This window comes from Heloderma suspectum, chromosome 6 (assembly GCF_057233095.1).
Source record: "Heloderma suspectum isolate Gila_16-S chromosome 6, 16-S_ref, whole genome shotgun sequence".
Taxonomy (NCBI): Eukaryota; Metazoa; Chordata; class Lepidosauria; order Squamata; family Helodermatidae; genus Heloderma; species Heloderma suspectum.
In genome coordinates, this window is record NC_139463.1 from 102,116,061 (window position 1) to 102,137,961 (window position 21,901).

Here is a 21,901-nt window from a genome sequence, read left to right on the forward strand (position 1 = left end):
TTATTTTGATCCAGATGCTCTCGATGGGGCTACCGAGCTCATCCTCCTGTATTTCTGTGCAGAGATATGTCTTTTTCACATACAGTGCAACCCCACCTCCCTTTCTGTTCCTCCTGTTCTTTTTGAACAAGTTATATCCTTCAACTGCTGTATTCCAGTCATGAGAGTCATCCCACCAAGTCTCAGTTATACCTGTCAAGTCATAATTTCCCTCCTGTATTCAAACTGTATTCGAACTGAGTTCAAGTTCATTCTGTTTGTTTCCCATACTCTGGGCATTAGTATATAGACATCGAAGACCATGTGCTTCACAGTCTGGCTTTCTTCCTACATGTGTCTGAAGACTATTAATGGGCACTATTAGAGCTGTTCTCTCCATTGCAGTGCATGCGCCTACGTCCATTGTTACCCCCAACTTTACATCTCCCTTCCCCGTAGGATTCAGTCCCCTGTCTTGCTCCCAGTACAGGTTATCCAACAAGGCATCCAAGGTGGTTTCAGTACTGAACTCCTGGGCTGGAATACAGACTGAAATAGATCTAGATAATGAGTGTCATCCAAAAGTGCTTGGGGTTGTAGAACTACCACCCGCATGAGTATCCTATCTTGCTGTGGAGCTTGTACTGTGATTCCTCTCCTGCCCACCATTCATCTGTTGTCCTGTTGGCTTTTTGCTGCCTGTGGTGGAAAAAGGCTAAGCCACCTGGTGAGCTTCTTCTTTGACCTCTTGCAGCAGCAGCAGCAGCAGCAGCAGCAAAACACCTCCCAGAAAGCACTGCAGATGTGTGTTGTGTGGAAGCTTCCTAAACCTTTTCTTTTAAGGACAAAGCTGGCCCAAGACATTTTGTTTCCTGAGGTGGACAAGATGGCCTGACTCCTGTTCCATGTACTTGCAGTTGAATCTCAATTCAAGACTGGCAATACGGCAGCATCCTCCATCACACCTGAAGGCAGCAGGCTGGCTTAGAGGGAGCAGGACAGGCTGCATGGCCCACAACTCTCTCCTCCAACATCTTGCTGCCTCCTCCCAGCATGTGCGGCCTGAGGCAACTGCTTCACTTTGCCTAATGGTAGGGCTGGCCCTGTGTAAGGAGGACAGCACCATCTTGGACAAGGAGCAACTCTAGTCCTCCTGCACAATATGCTCATGCCTAGGGCCACCTTGGGTTGGCTTATCCCCTCCACTGCTGGATGAGGGGTTAATGGACAGCACACTTTGGACAAATGCCAACAACTCCTAATTTATATCCTAAATTTGCTGCTGTAGGTGAACCTTCAGTCTTTCTTCATGTTCAAGCTGGCTTTGTTTTCCCCCTTGTGTCCAACTGAATAATTTCCCCAAGGGATGTCCTATGTTTTGTTTGTGGTATGAAGCTCTCAGTATGGACAGGCATGATAGGATATTTGCAATGCTTCAAAATGTGCCTTAGTAACAATCCCAGTCTATTCTTTCTCCATTGCTGCCTGTTATTCCTGAAACCACCTTCCAGAACACCTAAACCTTCTTTCCAGTTCACACCTTTTCCATGAAGACTTTGGTTAAGAGCTTTCTAAATGAGGCATTTATTGTGTGCTTGTGATTCCTCACTCATGGTAGTTTGCAGGTGCTTTACATAACATTGTCATCCTCTGGGATGATGGTGGGTTGGACTCGATGGTCTTATAGGCCGCTTCCAACCCTGCTATTCTATGATACTATTTCCTTCTGAGGACTTATCCCATGCTTTGCAACCATTTTAGCATTCCTTTAGCAAGGAAAACCTGGTATATCCATGAATGGCAACATGAAACCTTAGTGTATTTGCACAATTTTACTATACCACAGTGCCAGCTAGTGGTCTTGTAATGGAACATATTACATAAGGCAGAGAAAGAAATCCACAGAAAAAAAACATGTGTAAAGGAGCCAAGCTTAATCCCACAAAGAATCTAGAAGCAGAAGCCTTGGTAAAGTGGCGGGTTAAAAGCCTCATGTAGAAAGTCCATAAGTCCTAGTCCCTGTACTGTACTCTAACTAAGCCTAAGTACATATAACATAGACTTCCTCTATTTACCCCTGCCTCCATTTCCCTCCCCTTCCTCGGTTATCTCCTCTGTGTTGATTTATAGACTGTAAACACCTTGGGGCAGGGACCTGGACTTTCATACTTCATAAAGTACTGTGCACATAGATAGTGCAATAAAATATTATCAACAACATTTGGATGGAAATATGTGAAGGGCCCCGAGTCCAGATATTTTGCAAATTGTCCGGGACTGATTCTCTCTTGTTCTTTTCTGACCCATTTCACCTCTGGCCTCATATCCAGTAACTGCTCATGATGCCGAAGTTGGTTACTAGTTTCCGGCCGCTTCTTTGTGCAAAGGTTCAAAACACAGCTGTTAGTAAACTCAATACCTAGTTTATACTCCCCTGTGGCCCAAAATATGCTTTGGAATACCCCAAATCATATATCTCCATGATAGCAGGACTTTCTTCTTCAAGATAAAGAATGACCAGCTGGTTCCCAAGAAAAATCTAATCTAACGAAAGGTTTAACTTAACTAACTGCATTTATTGGAACATTCAAAGTGTTCCATCCTTTATCTTTACAAAACTTTCTTAAATACAATGTCCTTAGTTTAAACTAAAGTTTGACTGGGTTAACTGTAGGTGTCTCTTAATCCCTTCATGATTTCTTTACAGGCCGTATGTTACTGGCATATCATTGTACTTTGGCATGCACCTGTGTTTATAAAGGTGTACTAAAGCCTTTGATTGTGTGGATCACAACAAACTGTGGCAAATTCTTAAAGAGATGGGAGTACCAGACCACCTTACTTGTCTCCTGAGAAACAAGGCTCCTTAGATCCTCTTCGCTTTCTGCCATTAGGGTGGTATCGTCTGTGTATCTGAGGTTGTTGAATCTGAGATAATTCTCCCGGCAATCTTAATTCCGACGTGTGATTCATCCAACCTAGCGTTTCTCATGATGTACTCTGCATATAAGTTAAATAAGCAGGGTGACAATATACAGCCTTGTCGTACTCCTTTCCCAATTTTGAACCAATCAGTTGTTCCATGTCCAGTTCTTACTGTTGCTTCTTGACCCTCGTACAGGTTTCTCAGGAGACAGGTAAGGTGGTCTGGTACCCCCATCTCTTTAAGAATTTGCCACAGTTTGTTGTGATCCACACAATCAAAGGCATTAGCGTAGTCAATGAAGCAGAAATAGACGTTTTTCTGGAATTCTCTTTTAATGTGCAGTTGCCCTGCCTCATTCACAGAACTTTAGGGGGTGGGGGTGTTTAGTGGATATTGTCATCCACTTGTAATCTTCCCAGGAATATTGCCAGGCACTTGAAGGATTCAGGGCCCAGGCCCATAAGATAGAAATCTGCATAAAATCTGCATATTTAGAAATAATTATGAAGATTTAATTACATTTCACAGGAGGCAAAACTAACCAATTAATATCTCACCCCAATCATCTCAAATAATTGAAGAATGTGTTTTAATTTCCACCCTGCCCCAGATCACCCCAAAGCAATGAAAAGAGGGTTTTTTCCCCTCTAAACTTAATTGCCATGCAGGGAGAGATCCAAGGTGGGGGATGGGGATGGTGCAGCACATACAGAGGGGAAAGTTAAACCCTCCATCCCAGCTGCAATCCTCCTTGAAAATCACTCTGTGCGTTTATTTTATTTTATTTTATTTTATTTATTTTATTTTATTGTTATTTTATTGCATTTATAGCCTGCCTTTTTTCCTCTTGCAAGGAACCCATTTTCCTCCTCCTCTCCATTTTATCCTCATAACAACAACCCTGTGAGGTAGGTTGGGCTGAGAGTCTGTGACTAGCCCAAAGTCACCCAGTGAGCTTCCATGGCTGAGTGGGGACTAGAACCTGGATCTCCCGGCTCCCAGTCCAACACTCTAGCTGCTATACCACACTGGCTCTCAGCTTAAGTGCATGGCAATTAAGCTAAGCAAAAACCCTTCCATTGGCACTAATGGACACGCAGGGCTCTGGGGAATAGATTCAGGGTCCTAGGAAATAGATTCAGGGCCAGGACCCCATGCACCCAGGCCTCACAACACCCCTGAATCCTCCTGTGCTTTCCCACCGCTTCTTCTGCCTTTTTTCTTATGCAGAAAATCCACTAAGGGCGCAATCCTTTGCATGTTTAGACAGAAAAGAGTCCTACAAGCCATGCTGGTTGGGGAATGTTGGGAATTATAGGACTTTTTTTTTGGTCTAAACATGCATAGGATTGCACCTTCAGTAAGCAAAGATGGAATAGCAGCACAATGCTGCCTGCTTGTTAATGCTAGGACCCCTCTGTCTGGAAGCCCCGTTAGTGTGTGGAGAAGGTGCTCTAACCTGGCCTGAACCTGAGGAGCTGCAGGTGCTTCCAGACGGAGGGGTCCTAGCACCAGCAATCCGAAGGCATTGTGTAGCTATTCTGTCTTTTCTTACTTAACAATTTTTCTGCAGTAAGAAAGCAATAGTAGGAAAACATGGGAAGATCACTGGTGGTGGATGGCATAGTCACCCGGACTCCCCCATAAAATTCTGTGAATGAGGCAGGGTGGTGGTGCCATAAAAGCCTCATCTGGAAGCACCCAGTCTCACACACCGCATTGCTTATTAACTCCATAGTATGGGCTGGACTTAGATTTAGTCCTACTTAGAGGAAAGCTATTGAAATCAATGGGACTTAAGTTAGTTACGGAAGTTAACTCCCATTTATTTCAATGATTCTATGACTTAGTCTGGATCCAAGCCTATGCATCTTACTTTCCTCCTCCTGTTGGGTCTACCAGCTTCCTCCCCCGCCCCCCAGGGGCTCTGTGCCTTGAACAGCCATGTGACAGGCAGACATTCAGCAGGTAAAGCTTTCCCCAGTAAGGACATGCATTCATAGTTTTTACCATTTATTAAATATTTATTCTCAAAAGTGTTCAGGGCTGTGTATATGGTTCCCCCCTTTTTTATCCTCACAACAACCTTGTGAGGTAGGTTGGCTGGAAAGAGGGAATAACTAACCTCAGCTCCTTGGATGGGTGAGAGCTTTGAACTCAGGTCTCCACTCTTAGTCAGAAGTTTAGCCACTATCTGAAAAGCCCTAAATGGCTTGGGGCCAGGTTACCTGAAGGATCTTCTCCTCCCATATAAACCTGACTGGACTCTAAGAGAATCTTCAGCCATCCTTTGCCAGGAGCCCCCACCAAAGGAAGTGAGGTGGGTGGGTACTAAGAAGAAGGCCTTTTCTGTGTTAGCACTCCAGTTGTGGAATGAACTTCCCAGAGAGGCTCGCCTGGTGCCTATATTGTGCTCTTTTCAGCACCAGGGAAAGACCTTATTTCCCCAGGCATTTTTGTCTTTCAATTTCTGTTGTTTTAACCCTGTTATTGTGTTTTAAATCTTTGCATGGCTGCTAGGTTTTATTTTGGCTTTTATTTATTTTATACTGTAGTTTTAAACGTTTATATTGTATTTTATTATGTTGTATTTTATGGTTGTAATGGCTGTGAACTGCCTGGAGAGCTCTGGCTATTGGGGGGTATAGAAATGTAATAAATAAATAAAATACCCCATGCTGAATCCCCATAGACTAGAGCAACTTTCCCCAATCTGGTGTCCTCCAGATGTGTTGGACTTGGGCTACCCTGCCTATCTTGTATTATTATTATTATTATTATTATTATTATTAACATTTCTAGACAGCCCCATAGCTGAAGCTTTCTGGGCAGTTTACAGAAGTTAAAACATTAAAATACAATATACAAAGTTTAAAAGCCATTTACATAAAAGCACATAGACAATATACACAAACATATAACTAAAAAACAACTTTGAACTGTCAGTCATAACTAAAGACACATCCAGGACCAATTGAAACTCATCATGTGCTGCTAAATGCCTGGAAAAAGAGGTAGGTCTACCTGGCACTGAAAAGATAACAATGTTGGTGCCAGGTGGACCTCACTGGAGAGCTCTTTCCACCAAGATGGTGCTCTCCCTCGTTGCCACCTTCCAAGCTTCCCTCAGAGGAGGCACCTGGAGGAAGACTTTAGATGCAGAGTGTAGTGTGTGGGTCTGTTCATTTTGAGAGAGGCGTGCTGTCAGGTATTGCAGTCCCAAGCCATGTAGGGCTTTATAGGTTAAAACCAGCACCTTGAATTGAGCTGGGAAGCATACATGCAGCCAGTGCAAGCGGACCAGAGTCGATCTTATATGTTAGGACCTTCTGGTCCCTGTTATGAGTCTGGCTGCTGCATTTTGCATGAGCTGCAGTTTCTGAACTGTCTTCAAAGGCAGCCCCATGTAGAGTGCATTGCAGTCATCTAACTTGGGCATTACCAGCCCATAGACAACTGAAGCCAGGTTATCCCTGTCCAGATAGGGGCGTAGCTGGGCCACCAACTGAAGTTGGTAGAAGGCACTCTGTGCCACTGGGGCCACCTGAGCCTCAAGTGACATCCAACACATCTGGAAGGCATCAGGTTAGAGACAGCTACCATGGAGCAAAACCTGTAATCTTGTTGGTTATGGATTCATTTTTAAATAACCAGGTTTGACAGCAGCTAGCATCTGCCACTTGGGCTCTTGCAGTTGTTTTTAAGGCACAGGTGCCTAATTAGAAATAAAAGTTGGCAACCCTGGGCTGAGAGATGGCGTATATATGGCTTTCAAGTGAGGTCACACGGGGAGTGTGGGGTGGGGACTTGACCCCTGATCTCTCAGGATGCAGCCCTAAACACTCTTACATGTGAGCAAGGTGCATTGAATTCAATGGGGCTTCCTTCTCAGAAACATGCTTAAGATGGCACAGTCGGCTGGCGAGTGGCTCACTTGGCTAGACAAGCATTACTTTGCACTTGATCATCGTTCCCATGAGAAATTCCGACTCTACAGCCGCCTGCCCCGACAAGTCTGTCCGACTTCACCCACAAAAGATGCTCTCCTCGCGCCTGGTACCGGTCCCAGGTATTTTCTGCCTCTTTCTCATCCTCGAGCTTAAATCGCTTTCGGTTTCCATTTCCCCGAGATTAAACCGAGAATCGATTCTGACTGAATCTTTAAAAGCGGAGCGGAAAGCCGAAAGCGTACCAGGCTTTGTTGCTTCCCCCTTGGGCAGCGTCGGGAAAACTTCTCTAGTCATCGCCTGCCAGGAAAGACTTGCAGGTTTCGTCCTGAGACCGTGAGTAATAAAACAGGTGCGGGGCGGCGACTGGGAGAGATTAAAGAGAGACTGGGCTGGGATGGCTACATCCTTTGGGAGGAGGCGAATGGCTTTTAGACTAATGGTCCTCCTCCAAATGTCGTTCAACTCCAGTTCCCATCAGTATCAACCTACACGGCCAACGGACAGGGACGATGGGAGTTGTAGTCCCAACATTTGGAGGGCCGTGGGCTACCCACCCCTGATTTAGAAGAGTGCAAGCTTATAGACCAGATTTTTGTGACTCAAATAATAACCGCATTTGCTCGGGATTAAATCCTGTTAAGTGCAGAAAAGAGCAACTAAAATGCTCTCATAGGGCTGGAGCATCTCCCCTATGAGAGAAGGTTGCAACAGCTGGGCTTGTTTGGCTTGGGGGAAAAAGGAGGATAAGGGGGGACATGATAGAGGTGTACAACATTATGCATGGTGTGGAGAATGTGGATGGGGAGACTTTTTTTCTCCCTCATAATACTAGAACCTGGGATCATCCCATGAAGCTGATTGGTGGGAGATTCAGGACAGATCAAAGGAAGGATTTCTTCACACAGTGTAGAGTTAAGCTATGGAATTCACAACCAACAGACATAGCGATAGCCACCAATTTGGATGACTTAAAAAGGGGGTTAGACAAATTCCTGGAGGAAAAGACTATCACTGGCTGCTAGTCCTGATGCCTCCATGCTACCTCCAGAATCAGGGGCAGTATGCCTATGTGCACCAGTTGCTGGGGAACATGGGCAGGAATGTGCTGTTGCACTCATGTCCTGCTTGTGGGTTTCCTGTTGACAGCTGGTTGGCCGCTGTGTGGACAGAATGCTGGACTGGATGGACCCTTGGTCTGATCCAGCAGGGCTCTTCTTATGTTCATTTTCCCATGGCTTGTTTTCACCTTCGTTCCCTTCAGTTCTCCCACCGGCTCCAGCATGTATCCCAGGTACCTTTGCAGCAGAACTCCTTGTTTCTCCGCCCCTATGTCAGCACCATTTCTGCAGTTGGTTCACTCAGGTTGCTGACTACCAAGACCCACCCCCATCCGCACCACCCTGCATCAGATTGCCAAATGGAATTGATTTTCAGAGCCCTTATGATTCCCCTTCTTGGTGCTTTGTGATAATTTTCCTTTTGTTAATATCTTTAAAATCCAGTTTTGGAGAGAGGAGGGCCCCCTATGTTCTGCCTACCACCTTTTTTGTCTGCTTCATGCAACTGATGTTTCTGTTGCCACAGAAGGCTGAATTTTCTGAGAAAGAGCTGAGTCATACTAAGGTGTGTGTGTGTGTGTGTGAGAGAGAGAGAGAGAGAGATTACAACTAAACCTTAAACCCCTGATGAACCCCTGATGGATAAATATAAGGTTATTAATATACTGAACCTCCTGTGATTCCTGTTAACTGTAACTGGATTTCGAATGTAATGTATATGTTTTGCTAGTTGAAAAGGTTGTAATATTTTCTACATACTCGCTTATATTGAAAACATGTGATTTAAAATGCAATAAAAATAATTTTTTAGAAAGTCTGTGTGTGTGTGAGGGTTCCTTTTTAGCAAGCATTCCTTAGGCTGGATGCAGCTGACAAGGTTTTCTCAGAGTGTTGGTTTGACAAGTAGCTCACTGCTTGTGGTGTGTGTGTGATTTCACTTTTGGTAAGCAGGTTTGGCAGGGATTCCTATTGTTTCAAGAAACCACAAAACTTCTTTGACCAGAGGCACTAGTGGAAGACAAATAAGTGTGCGTGTGTGTATACCGTGGGAAGTAATCTTTCTCTAAACCACTTCCAGATTTCTTCCAAATTGTTTATTCTTGCATACATTTCCATGGACTATAGCCCACTTCATCCATAGAGGCTTAATGTTGTATTGATTTAATGATATCTGTGAATTGCTTACATTAAATAAATAATGTAAACTTTAAATCATTAAATAAATAATTAATTTAATGTTTAAGTTAGTCTTTAAGGCAGGAGTATTGAACTTCTTTCAAACCGAGGGCCAAATTCCATTTTGGAGAAGGTCATGAGGGCCACATCACAGTGGTGGGCGGGGCCAAAGGTAAAGGGGCGGGCCCAAAATGCAGCATCTTTTAGCTTAAAGCTCTTACTGCTGGTAACTTAGGGTGCAATCCTGTGTAGATAGGTGGCCGCCTCCAAACTCGGAGGCGGCCGCCTATCCAATGCAGGGCAGGAGAAGCACTGGATCGTTCCCTCTGCGCTCCTCCTGCCCTGCATTTTCAGCTAGACAGCTGCTTTCGACTGTCTAACCCCGGAAGAGCAGAGCAGGGGAGGAGGCTGCTGCAGGACACATAGGATGTGTTGTACAGGCATTTCCACATGCCCCAGAACGCCCCCGGAACACCCCGCTTAGACTGCTCCATGCTCCTCTTGCATAAGGCAGTGTGGAAGTGGGGGAAGGTTGGTTCTCCTGGAGCTGACCTCAGAGCATGGGCTCTGAGGTCAGTTCCTGGAAAACAAGATATCCTATGGCCATCTAGCCGCTGATTAGCAGCCATAGGATTGCTCCCTCCGCCTTAGAAATATTTCAACCTTTTAGAAGGGGGGGGGGGACCATGCAAAAGCTGGAAAAACACCAAACAAATGGCAGTTGGGGGAAAGGGGGTGTGGCCAGGGGAAGGGGCCATGGTCCTGAATGGTCCTTTGGTCCTGACGTTTCCTTTCTGGAGAAAGGAAGCCCTGACTGGGGCACCAGGCGAGAAGTTCTGCACCCCTGCTTTAAGGTGCCGCATGACTCTTTGTTGTTTTTGCTGCAATAGATTAACATGCCTATCTTCTGGAAATTAAAAATGATTGTTTGCCTCCAGGCTAAGATGTTACAGCAGTTTCTTGAGCTCTTTTGTATTCATTAAGGGCCAATGTGCAATTCAGATTGGTAAGATTACACTGTGATTTTTCTTTTCAGTTAATTTTCTCTATTTTTCTCCTTACTTTTACAGATTTCAAAATGTCTCATTTGGTGAGGTAAGGAACTGTGTGTGTGTGTGTGTGCGTGCGTGCGCGTGCGTGCACGCGCATGCGCGCGCACATGCATATATATTTGTTTGTGAAGGAGAACCTAGATGAGCCCATGGGATTCTACAGGGGTAGCAGAAAACACCAATGATGGGCTGATTAGAATAATCTGGGATGTAGCGGCATCTTACTTACTGTATTTTTATACTAAGGAGCAGTGGAGGCTGGTGGCCCAGATGTCATGGGGGATTATATTTACTCTGGGTTTCAATCAGAACCAGTCAGAACTCCAAAGGAGCTATCCAAGGTGCTTCAGCACCTTGGATAGCTCTTTTAGAGTTCTGACTGTAATCCAGAGCGGATTCACCATCCCACTGACATCGGAACCACCAGCCTTCACTGGTAATGAGGACACCTCCAAAGAGCTCAGAGTGGTGTATAAGGTTCTACCCCTTGTTTTTTCTTCACAATGACCGTATGAGGAGGTAGGGTTAGGCTGAGAAAAAGTAGGACTGGCCCAAGGTCACTCAGTAAGCTACATGGCTGTCAGGGCAGGGCTGTGGGCAACAGTCTATAGTGAGCTGGGAACCACGAATCGTAGACAGTTCAGTGCTCAGGACATAAGAGCAGATCAGGGAGCAAGCCAAACGTCAGGACCAAAGGACCATTCTAGAGGCAGGATCAGGGAGCAAGCCAAACGTCAGGACCAAAGGACCATTCTAGAGGTAGGATCAGGGAGCAAGCCAAATGTCAGGACCAAAGGGCAAACCAAAGGAGACAGGAACATGCCCAAGCTCAAGAAGACCTTGTTGCTTGTTCAAGGCTTAATTGGTCCAGGAAGCCCTTTTGCAATCTTTAGGGGGATCCAATAGCCAGCTTGAGGATATTAGGTCAGGCAGATACTGCAACATGCAGTTCATTGACGTCTCATGTGGGGCAGCTGTACACAAACCCAAAGACGCCCGAAAATGGCTGAGTGATATTTTAAATCTAGCCTCTCCCTGTTTCTTGGATACTGTTAACTGCTATACCTTCTGCCCATCTCTTTCAGGACAGGCTTTCGACAGAGGTCACCTCCTGTCCTCAAATACTTGCAGGGTATCCTTCGCAAATACCCAGATGGGGGTCAGATCTTAAAGGTATTGGGCTTTCTGTGTTTGGGGTTTCTGAGTGAGGAATGGACTCAAGTTCATTGGACTGGAACCTGATATTAAAAAAACTTAATTGACTGATGATGTGTGGTTTTGTTGATTAGTTGGTTGGTGGCCTTGTAGGCCCCTTCCTATCCTACTATTCTATGACTATTCTATGATTAAATGTACGTATATTTGTAAACGACTTAGGGCGCAATCCTATGCATGTCTAGACAGAAAAAAAGTCCTACAATTCCCAGCATGCTCCAGCCAGAGTTGTAGAACTTTTTTCTATCTAAATATGCATAGGATCGTGCCAGTAAAACATTTTCTGAAGCAAGAATAGATTTTCTTTGTTTTTAGATAATGCGCACATTATCATCTTGAAGGCATCATCTTGAAGAGGTTTTCCCTCATATGTGAGAGAGAAAAGGGAAATACCATTATGATAGCGATTGTTGCTGCTGATTATAAAATCTGCCTGAAGAATAAGAAGCACCTTCTTAGTTGCCTAAAGGTTTTACAAGATAAGCTTATACATGTCTACTCAGAAGTAAGTTCCCACTGAGTTCAATGGGACATATTCCCTAGTAAGTGTTTTGAATTGCAGCCCACCTGAAGCTCCTATCAGCCCCTGCAACTCAATGGGGTTTACTTCTGAGTAGACACAAATAAGATTGCTCTGTTAATCTATTCAGCTCTGCAACCCTAATCTGAAAATGGTTCAGAGTCTTTCGGGAGAGTGCTAGGAATTCAAGTGCATAAGGACAGTGGACAGCTAAACTCCTGGATCTTATGGAGGGGAAGTAGGACTGCATGGTTAGAGTGAGATGCTGGGATCCTTGAGTTTGTTTGGTTATTTAAAGTGTTTTTATTGGTATTAAAAAAAAGCTCCTGAGCTGGTTTACATATAACAAGTAAAACAAGACAGGCCCAGGCTTACAATCTAAACAGCATAACACACAAGGAAAAAAGAATGGGGAGGGAAGAGGAAAACAATTAATTCTTTCAGCAGGACTGGTGAATGGCCCCACTTCTCTCTCTCTCGTCATCTCCCCCAGTACAGCCTGCTGGATCTGCCATTATGTATAGAGGGAGAGGGCCTAGAAATCATAGGGAGGGTCATAATAAGTAAATGTAAAGTAGTCCAAACTAAAATACAGGCAGTCTAATAGGTTTGTGATAATTAATTAATAAATACAATTTGAATGGCTTTAAAACTGAAGTGCTTCAGTGGTTGTCAACCATCACAGTGTCTTTACATTCATTGGTCAGAAGATTTGAAGTAAGATGTGGGTTTAACGTCTTCATGAGTGCTTGGGTGGAATGCCAACATGGGCTTTGTCCCTTATTAAAAAGGCTAGAGACTAGGGGAGGGCTACATTTCTGGCATGGAGGTATTTTGCATTACAATAGAGCACATACAATCCTGTGTGTGTTGCTGGAAGAAGGTGGCGGGGAGGTGTCTAAATGGGTTAGAAACAAAGGCCGTGGTGAGACTCCTGTATTTTCTGGATGGGGTCTAAATGGTTAAAGTTTGGAAGGCAGGATTTCCCAGATCCTTGAAGAGGAAAAGTGGGTAAGGATGTCTAGCAGTTTACAGGTGAGAAGGGAAGCTCTGGAGCAGTTTCAATGAAGTGGGTTGATATTGACAACTGGGTTTGATTCCTACTCTCAACCAGTTCCCTGCTTCTTCCTGAAGGAGCTGATCCAGAATGCAGACGATGCAGGTGCTGAAGAGGTGATTTTACTCTACGATGAACGGAGTTTTGGAACACAGAGCCTCTTCTCCGAGGGGCTGGCGAGTGCCCAAGGTATAGATTGGACAATTTCCAAGGGCGGAGACTGCAGAGCCCAAAAGAGGAATCATAACATGTGTTACATTTAGGGGTGGCGGGGAATGATTGTGGGAAACCTATGTTGTACCACTTGGGATGGAAAATCCTGCTACGCTCGGGATGATCTCCAACCACCTATGCAGCCATAGTGAGCCTGGTCCTGGAATACAGAAATGGTCTTCTACAGGTTTCTGAATACTGCTGCTTTTGAAGTCTGATGTAAGACCATTTATTCTTTCACATAGATAACAGCCTGTTTGTTCTATGTAGACCACAGAAATACATGTTTGGCAGGTGATGGCACCTATAGCCTTACCCCCAACCTGGTGCTCTCCAGATGTTTTGGACTTCAAGTCTCATCAGCCCCAGAAAGCATAGACAATGGTCAGGAATTCTGGGAATTATAGTCCACAACATCTGGAGAGCACCAGGTTGGGGAAGTCTGCCATATATCATGTTGGCTCCTGACGATATGGCTTGGTCCTATTAGGTCTTGTAATGGTGTTGTCTGAGTGGATACGGGGGAGAGTTGACACCAGGGTCTGGTTCCTGTCTCTTGCTAGGCAGTCCATTATTGGGGAGAAACTGTTTTAGATTTTGGGCTGCCTGTATGCAGGGCGGTGGGCTGAGCACCAGGATTCCTATGTAATGCAAGAGAGGAGCGAGATCCGGGACAGTGGCTGGGAAGTGACAAAACAGGGACTTACCCAAGGTTACTCTTGAGTTTCAATGCTGAGTGGGGATAGAACTTACCTCTCAAACACTGCCTTAGCGCTGCCCCAGGAGAATGGGTTTTGGGAGGGAAAAATCTGCTCTAGCCAGTTAGTGCTGCATTGGCAGCTTAGTTCGTTCTGCATTGGGAGCCAGAACACTTGGGTTTCCTGGGACAGCTTGAATTAGAGATGAAAGTTGCTCTGGACCAATGCCAAATAAAGCCAACCAAACGCAGCATTGCTGATGTTCTGTGTGTTTGTGCTTCAACTGGTCCAGATATCTGAGCAGAGATGGGCGTCGCCTTCGGCAGTTTGCATAACTGGCTTTCCACATGGCCGTTGCTAGGACGTTTCCTGCATTCTCAGCTCTGTGCTACAATATCCATTTGGGGAACAAAGGGGAGCACTGTCTCTACACGCTCTCGCTGAGCTGCTTATCCAGAACAAGGCCTATTGGCTCTTGAGGATGGTAGATGGGACTAACTTAAATCCCATTCATTTTAATGTATCTACTGTATGTAGGACCTATATTGGATTTCACCCTGTGACCGTATCTCCACAAAGGATTGGTCTACCAATTGGTATTAGATATGATTGTTAAAAATGGAACCACCATGTTCAGGGACAAGATATCTGACGGCCAGGTGCTGAAGATAGCTATCCGTCTTAGAAAAAGATAGCTGAACTAGGCAGACCTTTTGTCTGATCCAGCAAGGCAATTCTTATGTTACAGATACTGGCTTAATTCAACTATCACACCCCACACCATGGTTTGAACTACCCACAGTTTAAAACTTTAACCATGATTTGAGCTTCCAGACATATAACAGGATAGCCATGGTTTAGAGCAGTGTGTCTCTCTTTTGTGCTGTGTCTCATCTCTGTGGTGCAGCAGCCTCTGGAGCAGACTGTTAGCTATAACCATAGTTTGTCACTTCAGACATCCTGCCACACCATAGTTAGCACAAAACGTATGTAAAGCCACTTCAAACCATCATTTCTGATTGTTTTGCTAGCTGATCCACAAACCATAATTTGTCAATTCAGACATTGTGCCAAAGCTTCCTTAATCATTGTTTGGTGTGATATCAGAATTGAGCTATTGTCAAGGTCAGAGGTCTACAAGGTCAGAGCTTCGGCTATTGGGCAGTATAGAAATGAAATGAAATGAATGAATGAATAAGGCTAGTCCTGGTAGCCAGCTATGAAGTCTGTTCCCACCACGATAGTGCATTATATTTATTATATGAATTCATCAACACGCATAGTGTCTCATGAAGTTACATAACTTGGGCTTTAAGAAGGCTGGCTTTAAAAACATCCTTTAACCTAAGATTCTACATCTTTTGAGAACATTGGCAGTCACTCCGGAATAAAATAAATACATATAAAAATATTTACTTAGCTTTAAGATCTTCAATGAGTAGCAGCGTTAACAAAACAATAAACCAAGTATAAATAGCTCTAACCCTAAAGCATGTTTAATTACAAATATAGTTTTATGGTTATGAGGACAGAGACAGTTGCATTCAGAGTTCCTCAGACAACCGTTGCTGCAGAGTTCTGCCATTCCTCACCGACTGAGGGCTGCTCCTTCTGTCTCTACCACTCTGCTGCTTTCCTTTATCTTTCCCCTTAACGGAGGCTGTGCTTCACTCTGTTGCCTTCTCTGGTCTTTCTCCTCGGCTGCTCTTCCTTTCTCGGCCTTCTCAGCTTCTCCTCCAGCCACCTGCCTCCTCTCCGCTCCTCTGCCTGCCCAGTTCCAACCCTGTCTGTTTCCCTCCAAACCCCACTCCGTTTTCTTCTCCACTCTGCGCCCCTCCCGCTCTTCACAGCTCACAAGCACCTCTAGGAGCAGGTAGTTATGCACGTTTGCTCAGAAATAAATTCCATGGTGTTCAATGGAGCTTACTCCCAGTACGTGTGTTCAGGAGTGTTCTGCAGCTTAAACTCTCTTGTGGCATAAGTTTCCATGGTCTGGAGGGGCCTCCACCAGTTTGGACTACAACTCCCAGCCCAATGCATCTGGAGGGGGCCAGGCTGGGGAAGGCTGAGCTACAGCATACTTCTAGATGCGGTGTTTTTTTCTAAATGGGATCGTTGAAACTTTCTGTCCATGGTGTTTGGAAAAGCACTGTGGTTGATTTATTTTTAACTAGTGAATGGACTGGGACTTGGGAATGCTCTGGAACTCCCTCCCGAGATCATCCTGACTCACTTCCTCATTAACTTCCTATTTAGGAAGGTATTTAGGAAGTATGTAATTTTAACTTGCTTAAAAAAAAAAATCAAACTGCTTTTTAACATTTTAAATATTTTGACTGTTGTTGTGTTGTGTCTCCTGCTGCTGTTTTGCTGTTTACTATTATGTTCTGAAATTATGAAATAGTGAATGAACCCAGCTTTACATGTATGGAAGTAGCTCTTATGTTGATACAGAAAAGGCTGCAAGCAAACATACGCAACTCTCAGAGTTGGACACGTTGTGCTCACCCTGTCCGAGTGAAGCCATGCCTGCTGGTACCCCTAGGCATGGCTCCTGCCGTGGTTCACCCCCGTAGTGCCTTGAAGGAGAGGTATTCCCACTCCATTCCCCTGAGGGGAGGAGGGAGCAGGCATATAATTCTGTCCCTCGGCCTACTAAATAGCTTAGTTTGATACAGTGCAGCCTTCAAGCAAACCTATGGTGCTGTCACGAGAGCTAACCACATTGTACACCGCACATCCCATCAGAGTAAAGCCATGCCCGCTGACAGCCCCTGCCATGGTGCACCCCTGTAGTCCCTTAAGGGAGGGCTCTGTCCATTCCATTCCCCTGAGGGGGGTGGTCTGGCCCAAAATAGGGATGTTGGAAAGGTCAAGCATGTTGTTGTGTTTCTTCACCTCCTAATTTTCCCTGGCTTCAAACTGTATGGACTGCAAAGTTGTGTGCTGGTTAGGGAACTTGGCTCTTAGTGGCTGAAGATTTTACTGCAGGCTTCAACCACATGACCACATTTAAATTAATGAGAATTAATTAATGGTTTTCCTTTCCTTTTTTAATAACTCTGACGTGCAGACTTAGTATGCATGCCAAGTTTCAGGTGTCTGGGTTTCATGGTCTTGGGGCTATGGCAGTGACAGGTGGACAGATACACATCCTCTTTAATCATTATAGATTGGAGAGATATTTTTAAATGTTAAAGGTACAATCCTATGCATGTTTAGACAGAAAAAATTCCTACAACTCCAGTATTCCCCACCCAGCATGGCTGGCTGGGGAACGCTGGGAGTTGTAGGACTTTTTTTCGTCTAAACATGCATAGAATTGTGCTCTAGATTATTTATTTGTTGTGAGCCACCTAGAACTCTTTGGAGATGAGGCAGCCTATAAATGTTATGTGTGTTTTTTTAAATATTTACATGATCACATTCTTCTCCCTTAGGCCCTGCGCTTCTTGCCTACAATACTGCCCAGTTCTCTGAGGCTGACTGGGAGGGGATCCAGAGTCCAGGGATCAGTCACAAGGAAGATGATCCTTCCAGTGTTGGACGATTTGGCTTGGGTTTCAATTCAGTCTACCATATCACAGGTGAGAAGCTCTGTATGGCTTGACTGGAGGAATGGCAAGTCTTCAAAACCAGAAGGCAAATCCTTGGGAAGGTGTGTGATTATAGAACAGTTTCCCTGGAGAGGTAGATCTTCATTTTAAAAATAAACAAACAAACAAATCAGGTATCTCTAACCCCCCCCCCCCAAACATTCTTGTGTATTCTGGGAAACTGGAATTATGTGCTTTGTATAAATCAAATCAAATGAGGCAAAACTGATTCCCAGTTTTGTTGGATTTCAGGCTGGGGTGGTGTTTTTGTCAAAAAAACTGACACTGTTCACACAACACACTAGCCCACACTCAGTGGTTGAGTGTGGGCTGTTGCTGAACTGTGGGTTAGTGTGTTGTCTGAACCCAGGACATTTTCTGCAGGGCGGCTTGTTAACCCTGCAGTGTGGCTTGTTAACCACCCTGAACAACCCAGCAACAATCCATGCATTCTCAAGGTGGCCTGTTCAAGAAAAATAAGCCACATTGCATGGTTAACAAGCCATCCTGTGGAAAACATCCTGGGTTCAGACAACATGCTAACCCACAGTTTAACAACAACCCACACTCAACTACTGAGTGTGGGTTAGCATATTGCGTGAACCCAGTCAGTGTGTTCTCTTGTCACATCCTTGTCCCCTTCTTGTGATTAGGTCATATAGTTTTGGACTGAGACTATCCAGAGACAATGGACTGAAATAGGAACATCAAGAGGGGAAAGTAACTAAGGTAGGGGGTGTCCACATCCTTGTGACTGAATTTCTTCCCTTCTCACCCTCTAGATTTTCCATCTATACTCTCTGATCAGTGTCTGGGAGTGCTGGATCCACAACAAACAGCATTAAATGATGGGGGTCAGCTCTGTAGTGTGGATGAATGGGAAGAGGCTTCCGACCAGTTCCAGCCATTCTGGGCAGTACTGAAATCGCTGGGCAAGCCTTGCCCAACTGTTCAGGGCCATTTCCCAGGCACCCTGTTTCGCTTCCCACTACGACAGAGTCCCTCAAAGATCTCAGAAAACCTCTACAGTCCAGAACGGGTGCGGAAGCTGCTGCTCACGTTCTTGAATGATGCCCCCGTTAGCTTGCTGTTCCTCAGGAACATTCGGAAGCTGACACTGGGCCTAGTTGGATCTGATGGTGCCATCAGTGAGCTGCTGAGAGCTGAAGCCACCACTCAGCCATTTCCTGGGTTGGACATGAGCCAAGAAGTCCTTGCTGGCACTGTTCTCCGTGGATCAGACTCCGCTGGTGATGACACCGGCACCAAATTGGACATGGCTGCCCACATCAAAACACTTGCTGTATGCGGCACTGGGATTGGACAGGCCACCAGATGTGACTGGCTGGTGTTGTCAGCTAAAGCTAAAAAGGATGCCTTCCCCGAATTGTGGGATCTCTCGGTCAAGGTGAGCTCTAGGCCAGCCCAGTCCTTGGCTTACTGTTTGCAAGGAAGGTGCACCGGGCGCCTGAGCTGCGTCTTACCGCTCCCTGCCACAAAAGAAAACATGACAGGCTTGCCCCTGCACATCAGTGCTCCGTTCCAACTGACGGATGACCGAAGACATGTGCAGTGGTCTGAAGAAGGGTCCCAGACACGAGGAGCCGACGGCCGTTGGAACCACTTGCTTATGGAAGAGATGCTGCCTGTTGTTTATTGCCAGATGGTGCTGCTGACTTCTGGCTATCCCAGTGACCCCTACGGGGCGTGGCCAGACCCAGAGGAAAGCCAGCAACTCCGCTACAGGCCTTTAGTAGCTCAGATCTGCCAGAGACTGATGGACATGAAACTCTTGGTGCGGGTTGGAGGTGGGAATCCTCACCTGCTCCATCCCCGTGAAGCTGTCCTCTTGCCAGAAGAGGTGATAGATAAGCCAGTGGGTGCAGCGCTGGAGAAGGCTCTCATTTTGGCAGGATTACCGGTGGCAGTTGCCCCTCCTCATGTGCGCCGAGCCTTGGTGTTGGGCGCTAAAGATGGGACAGAGGTGCAGGAGGCCACAATGAAGTTTGTGAGAGAAACCCTGAGCCGGGGTAACAACAACTGCTGTGGGGTCTCCCTGTTGGAGAAACACTTGCTGTTGGAGTACCTGGCTGGAGATGAGTGTTACCAGCAGTTGAAGGGTCTGCCGCTGCTGCCAACAGCCAATGGACACTTTACCTGCTTTGGAGATTCTGGAGATACTGTCTTTGTTGAGAACCACAACTTCCCCAGGTGAGCAGTCTCCCCACACACGAACCCCAAGAACACCCAGTATTGCCCCATTCTTCAATGTGATGTCCCTCCCTATTAGATATTTCAGGTAAAGGACTTGCATAAGGGTAAGTACAACACAGAATGATTCACAAATGTTTTCACCAGACTTCCCCAACCACGCGCTCCCTAGATATTTTGTACTCCAACACCCAGCATTCTTTGACCATTGGCCATGCTGACTGGGGCTGATAGGAATTACAGTCCAACACATTTGGAGCACACCAGGTTGGGGAAGGCTGGTTTTCACTATGGTCATTTCAGCGTCAGACATCATGCCAAACCATGAAAATAAAAGGCTTTTCATTCTTAAGTTTTATTTGCAAGTTCGAAAATATAGTGATGATAAACACTAATCAGTGATGTGGATGTTCTGGTAAATTTTTGAATCAGAGACTTTTCTGGATTTTTTAACTGCCCTAAATCAAGATTTTAACATGTTTAGTTGACTTGCATTTTGGAAAACTAGAAAAAAACATATCATGTTAATGTTAGATATTGTATAAACCTCTGAAAAGTTCTTTTCTTGTTAGACAAAAGCAGTTGAAGTGAAATAGTTGATTCTGAGGCAAAATGCAATAGAGTGCACTTAGTGTACTCCAAAAGGTTGTATTCAAATAATTCCAAAGTTTTATTTGGGAATCATTTTTATTGGAACACTTAGAAATATTTTAAGACATGAAAATTTAATTGCTATTACATTATCTAGATTTACAGTGAATATGGAGGCACTGAAAACTATTAGCATACTCATTGAAGCCTGCCTGAAGAACTGTGCAAATAATATGTGAGCTTCCTAGGGACAGTCACCTGAAAAAAGATAACTTACAATTCTTTAGATTTGACTAGTATTGTATCCATTCCAGCTGCCCAGTTTGACCCGTTGTGTTCATTAATTATGTTACTAATTAATTTTATGAAAAAATGCATTTCTAAAAGTGGACATTTTCCTGTCTCGCATTGCTGGTGCTAACTGTAGTTAAGAACCCACAGCATAGTTTGCGTTTCCAAATGTACCTGTTAACAGGACAGATGAACATGGTTTAGAGCCGCTTCTCTGCTCTTGCATTTCAACTGCTCAGCAGATGGCTTCAGGGGTTCACTCCCGTTTCCGTGGTGCAGCAGCCCCTTAGGGTGGAGCAGTGGCTATAACAATGGTTTGTCAGTTGATGCCAATTGTAACCCCACTGTTGCATTATATGTGTGAAGAGGCATTTGTGTCATTCAGGGGCAGCAGGGCTGTACCACTGGCCCTACTCCCCAGGTCATGTGGTGCCCCACCTGCAAAGTCCATACATTAGGCATGGATATCTGCAGGGGAAAGCCAATGCATATAGAACTCTTACATATGTAGGCTTTCCATGTAAATTAGATCCCTGCACGACTGGGGCTCCGGATTGCGTGGAAAGTCTATGAGTATAAACTTTCCCCTACAGACATCCATGCCTAATGCGTGGACAGTGGGGCTATACAACCTGGGTGTGTGTGTGTGACTTTGATTGCATGAGTACCCCTTCATGCATATAATTAATGCATGAAGGAGATGTGGTTAACAAATCAGCTTCAAACCATGGTTTGATATTTTGGCTTGCTGGCTCCTTGGAAATCATGGTTCTGTGATCGGGATGTAAAATAGGTCTGTATGTAAAAACAAACTGTGGTTTGGTGTGACATCTGAATGCAGCTTGCGAGTGTTGAATCCAAAAATGTTCCCTAAGAGCATAGTTCGAAGCCCCTTCCTTGATTGTGAGAGGCTCATGCCAGCCAGTAGACAGGGTAGCGTTCTTTGCAGGAGAGAACACTGGAAATGTAAGATCTCTCTCTTTGAATGGCCTCACTTAAAATGTGCTGGTTGAAAAGATGTTATCGCAGCCTTCTCCAACCTGATGCCTTCCAGATGCATACAGCTCCCATCACCCCAGTCAGCGTGGTCAATGGCCATGCTGGTAGGGATGGGGCTGTAGTCCAACATATCTGGAGGGCACAAGGTTGGGGAAGGCTGTGTTATGGAAATACACAACAAGCACAGACAATGTTCATGATATCCGTTTGCCTGGTCACCTACAGGAAGTGCGAATCACCTTCAGGGTGGGAACAAAAGAGGTTTTAAGGGGCTTCTTGCTATTACTGCACATGGTTTAATTCAGCCTTCCCCAACCTGGCACCTTCCATATGTTTTGAATCACAACTCCCAGCCTTCCTGACCACTGG

The 21,901-nt window shown here is 45.1% G+C and overlaps 1 protein-coding gene across 4 annotated transcripts in view; it reads left to right on the forward strand.

Moving 5' to 3' along the window:
* Positions 1-7,062: 7,062 nt before the first annotated feature.
* The window catches only part of LOC146342137 (sacsin-like), a 29,785-nt gene continuing 14,946 nt past the window's right edge, over positions 7,063-21,901 (forward strand). For 2 of the 4 annotated variants that reach the window (XM_084805715.1, XM_084805718.1), the window contains exons 1-6: positions 7,063-7,188; positions 10,160-10,184; positions 11,227-11,314; positions 13,011-13,122; positions 17,285-17,431; positions 18,223-19,651. In XM_084805715.1, the coding sequence (XP_084661841.1) occupies positions 10,168-10,184; positions 11,227-11,314; positions 13,011-13,122; positions 17,285-17,431; positions 18,223-19,651 (1,793 nt within the window). In that variant the 5' untranslated portion in view covers positions 7,063-7,188; positions 10,160-10,167. Of the gene's footprint in view, positions 7,205-8,357; positions 8,479-10,159; positions 10,185-11,226; positions 11,315-13,010; positions 13,123-17,284; positions 17,432-18,222; positions 19,652-21,901 lie in introns of all 4 variants that reach the window. The other 2 variants (XM_084805716.1, XM_084805717.1) reach the window with 2 other exon arrangements.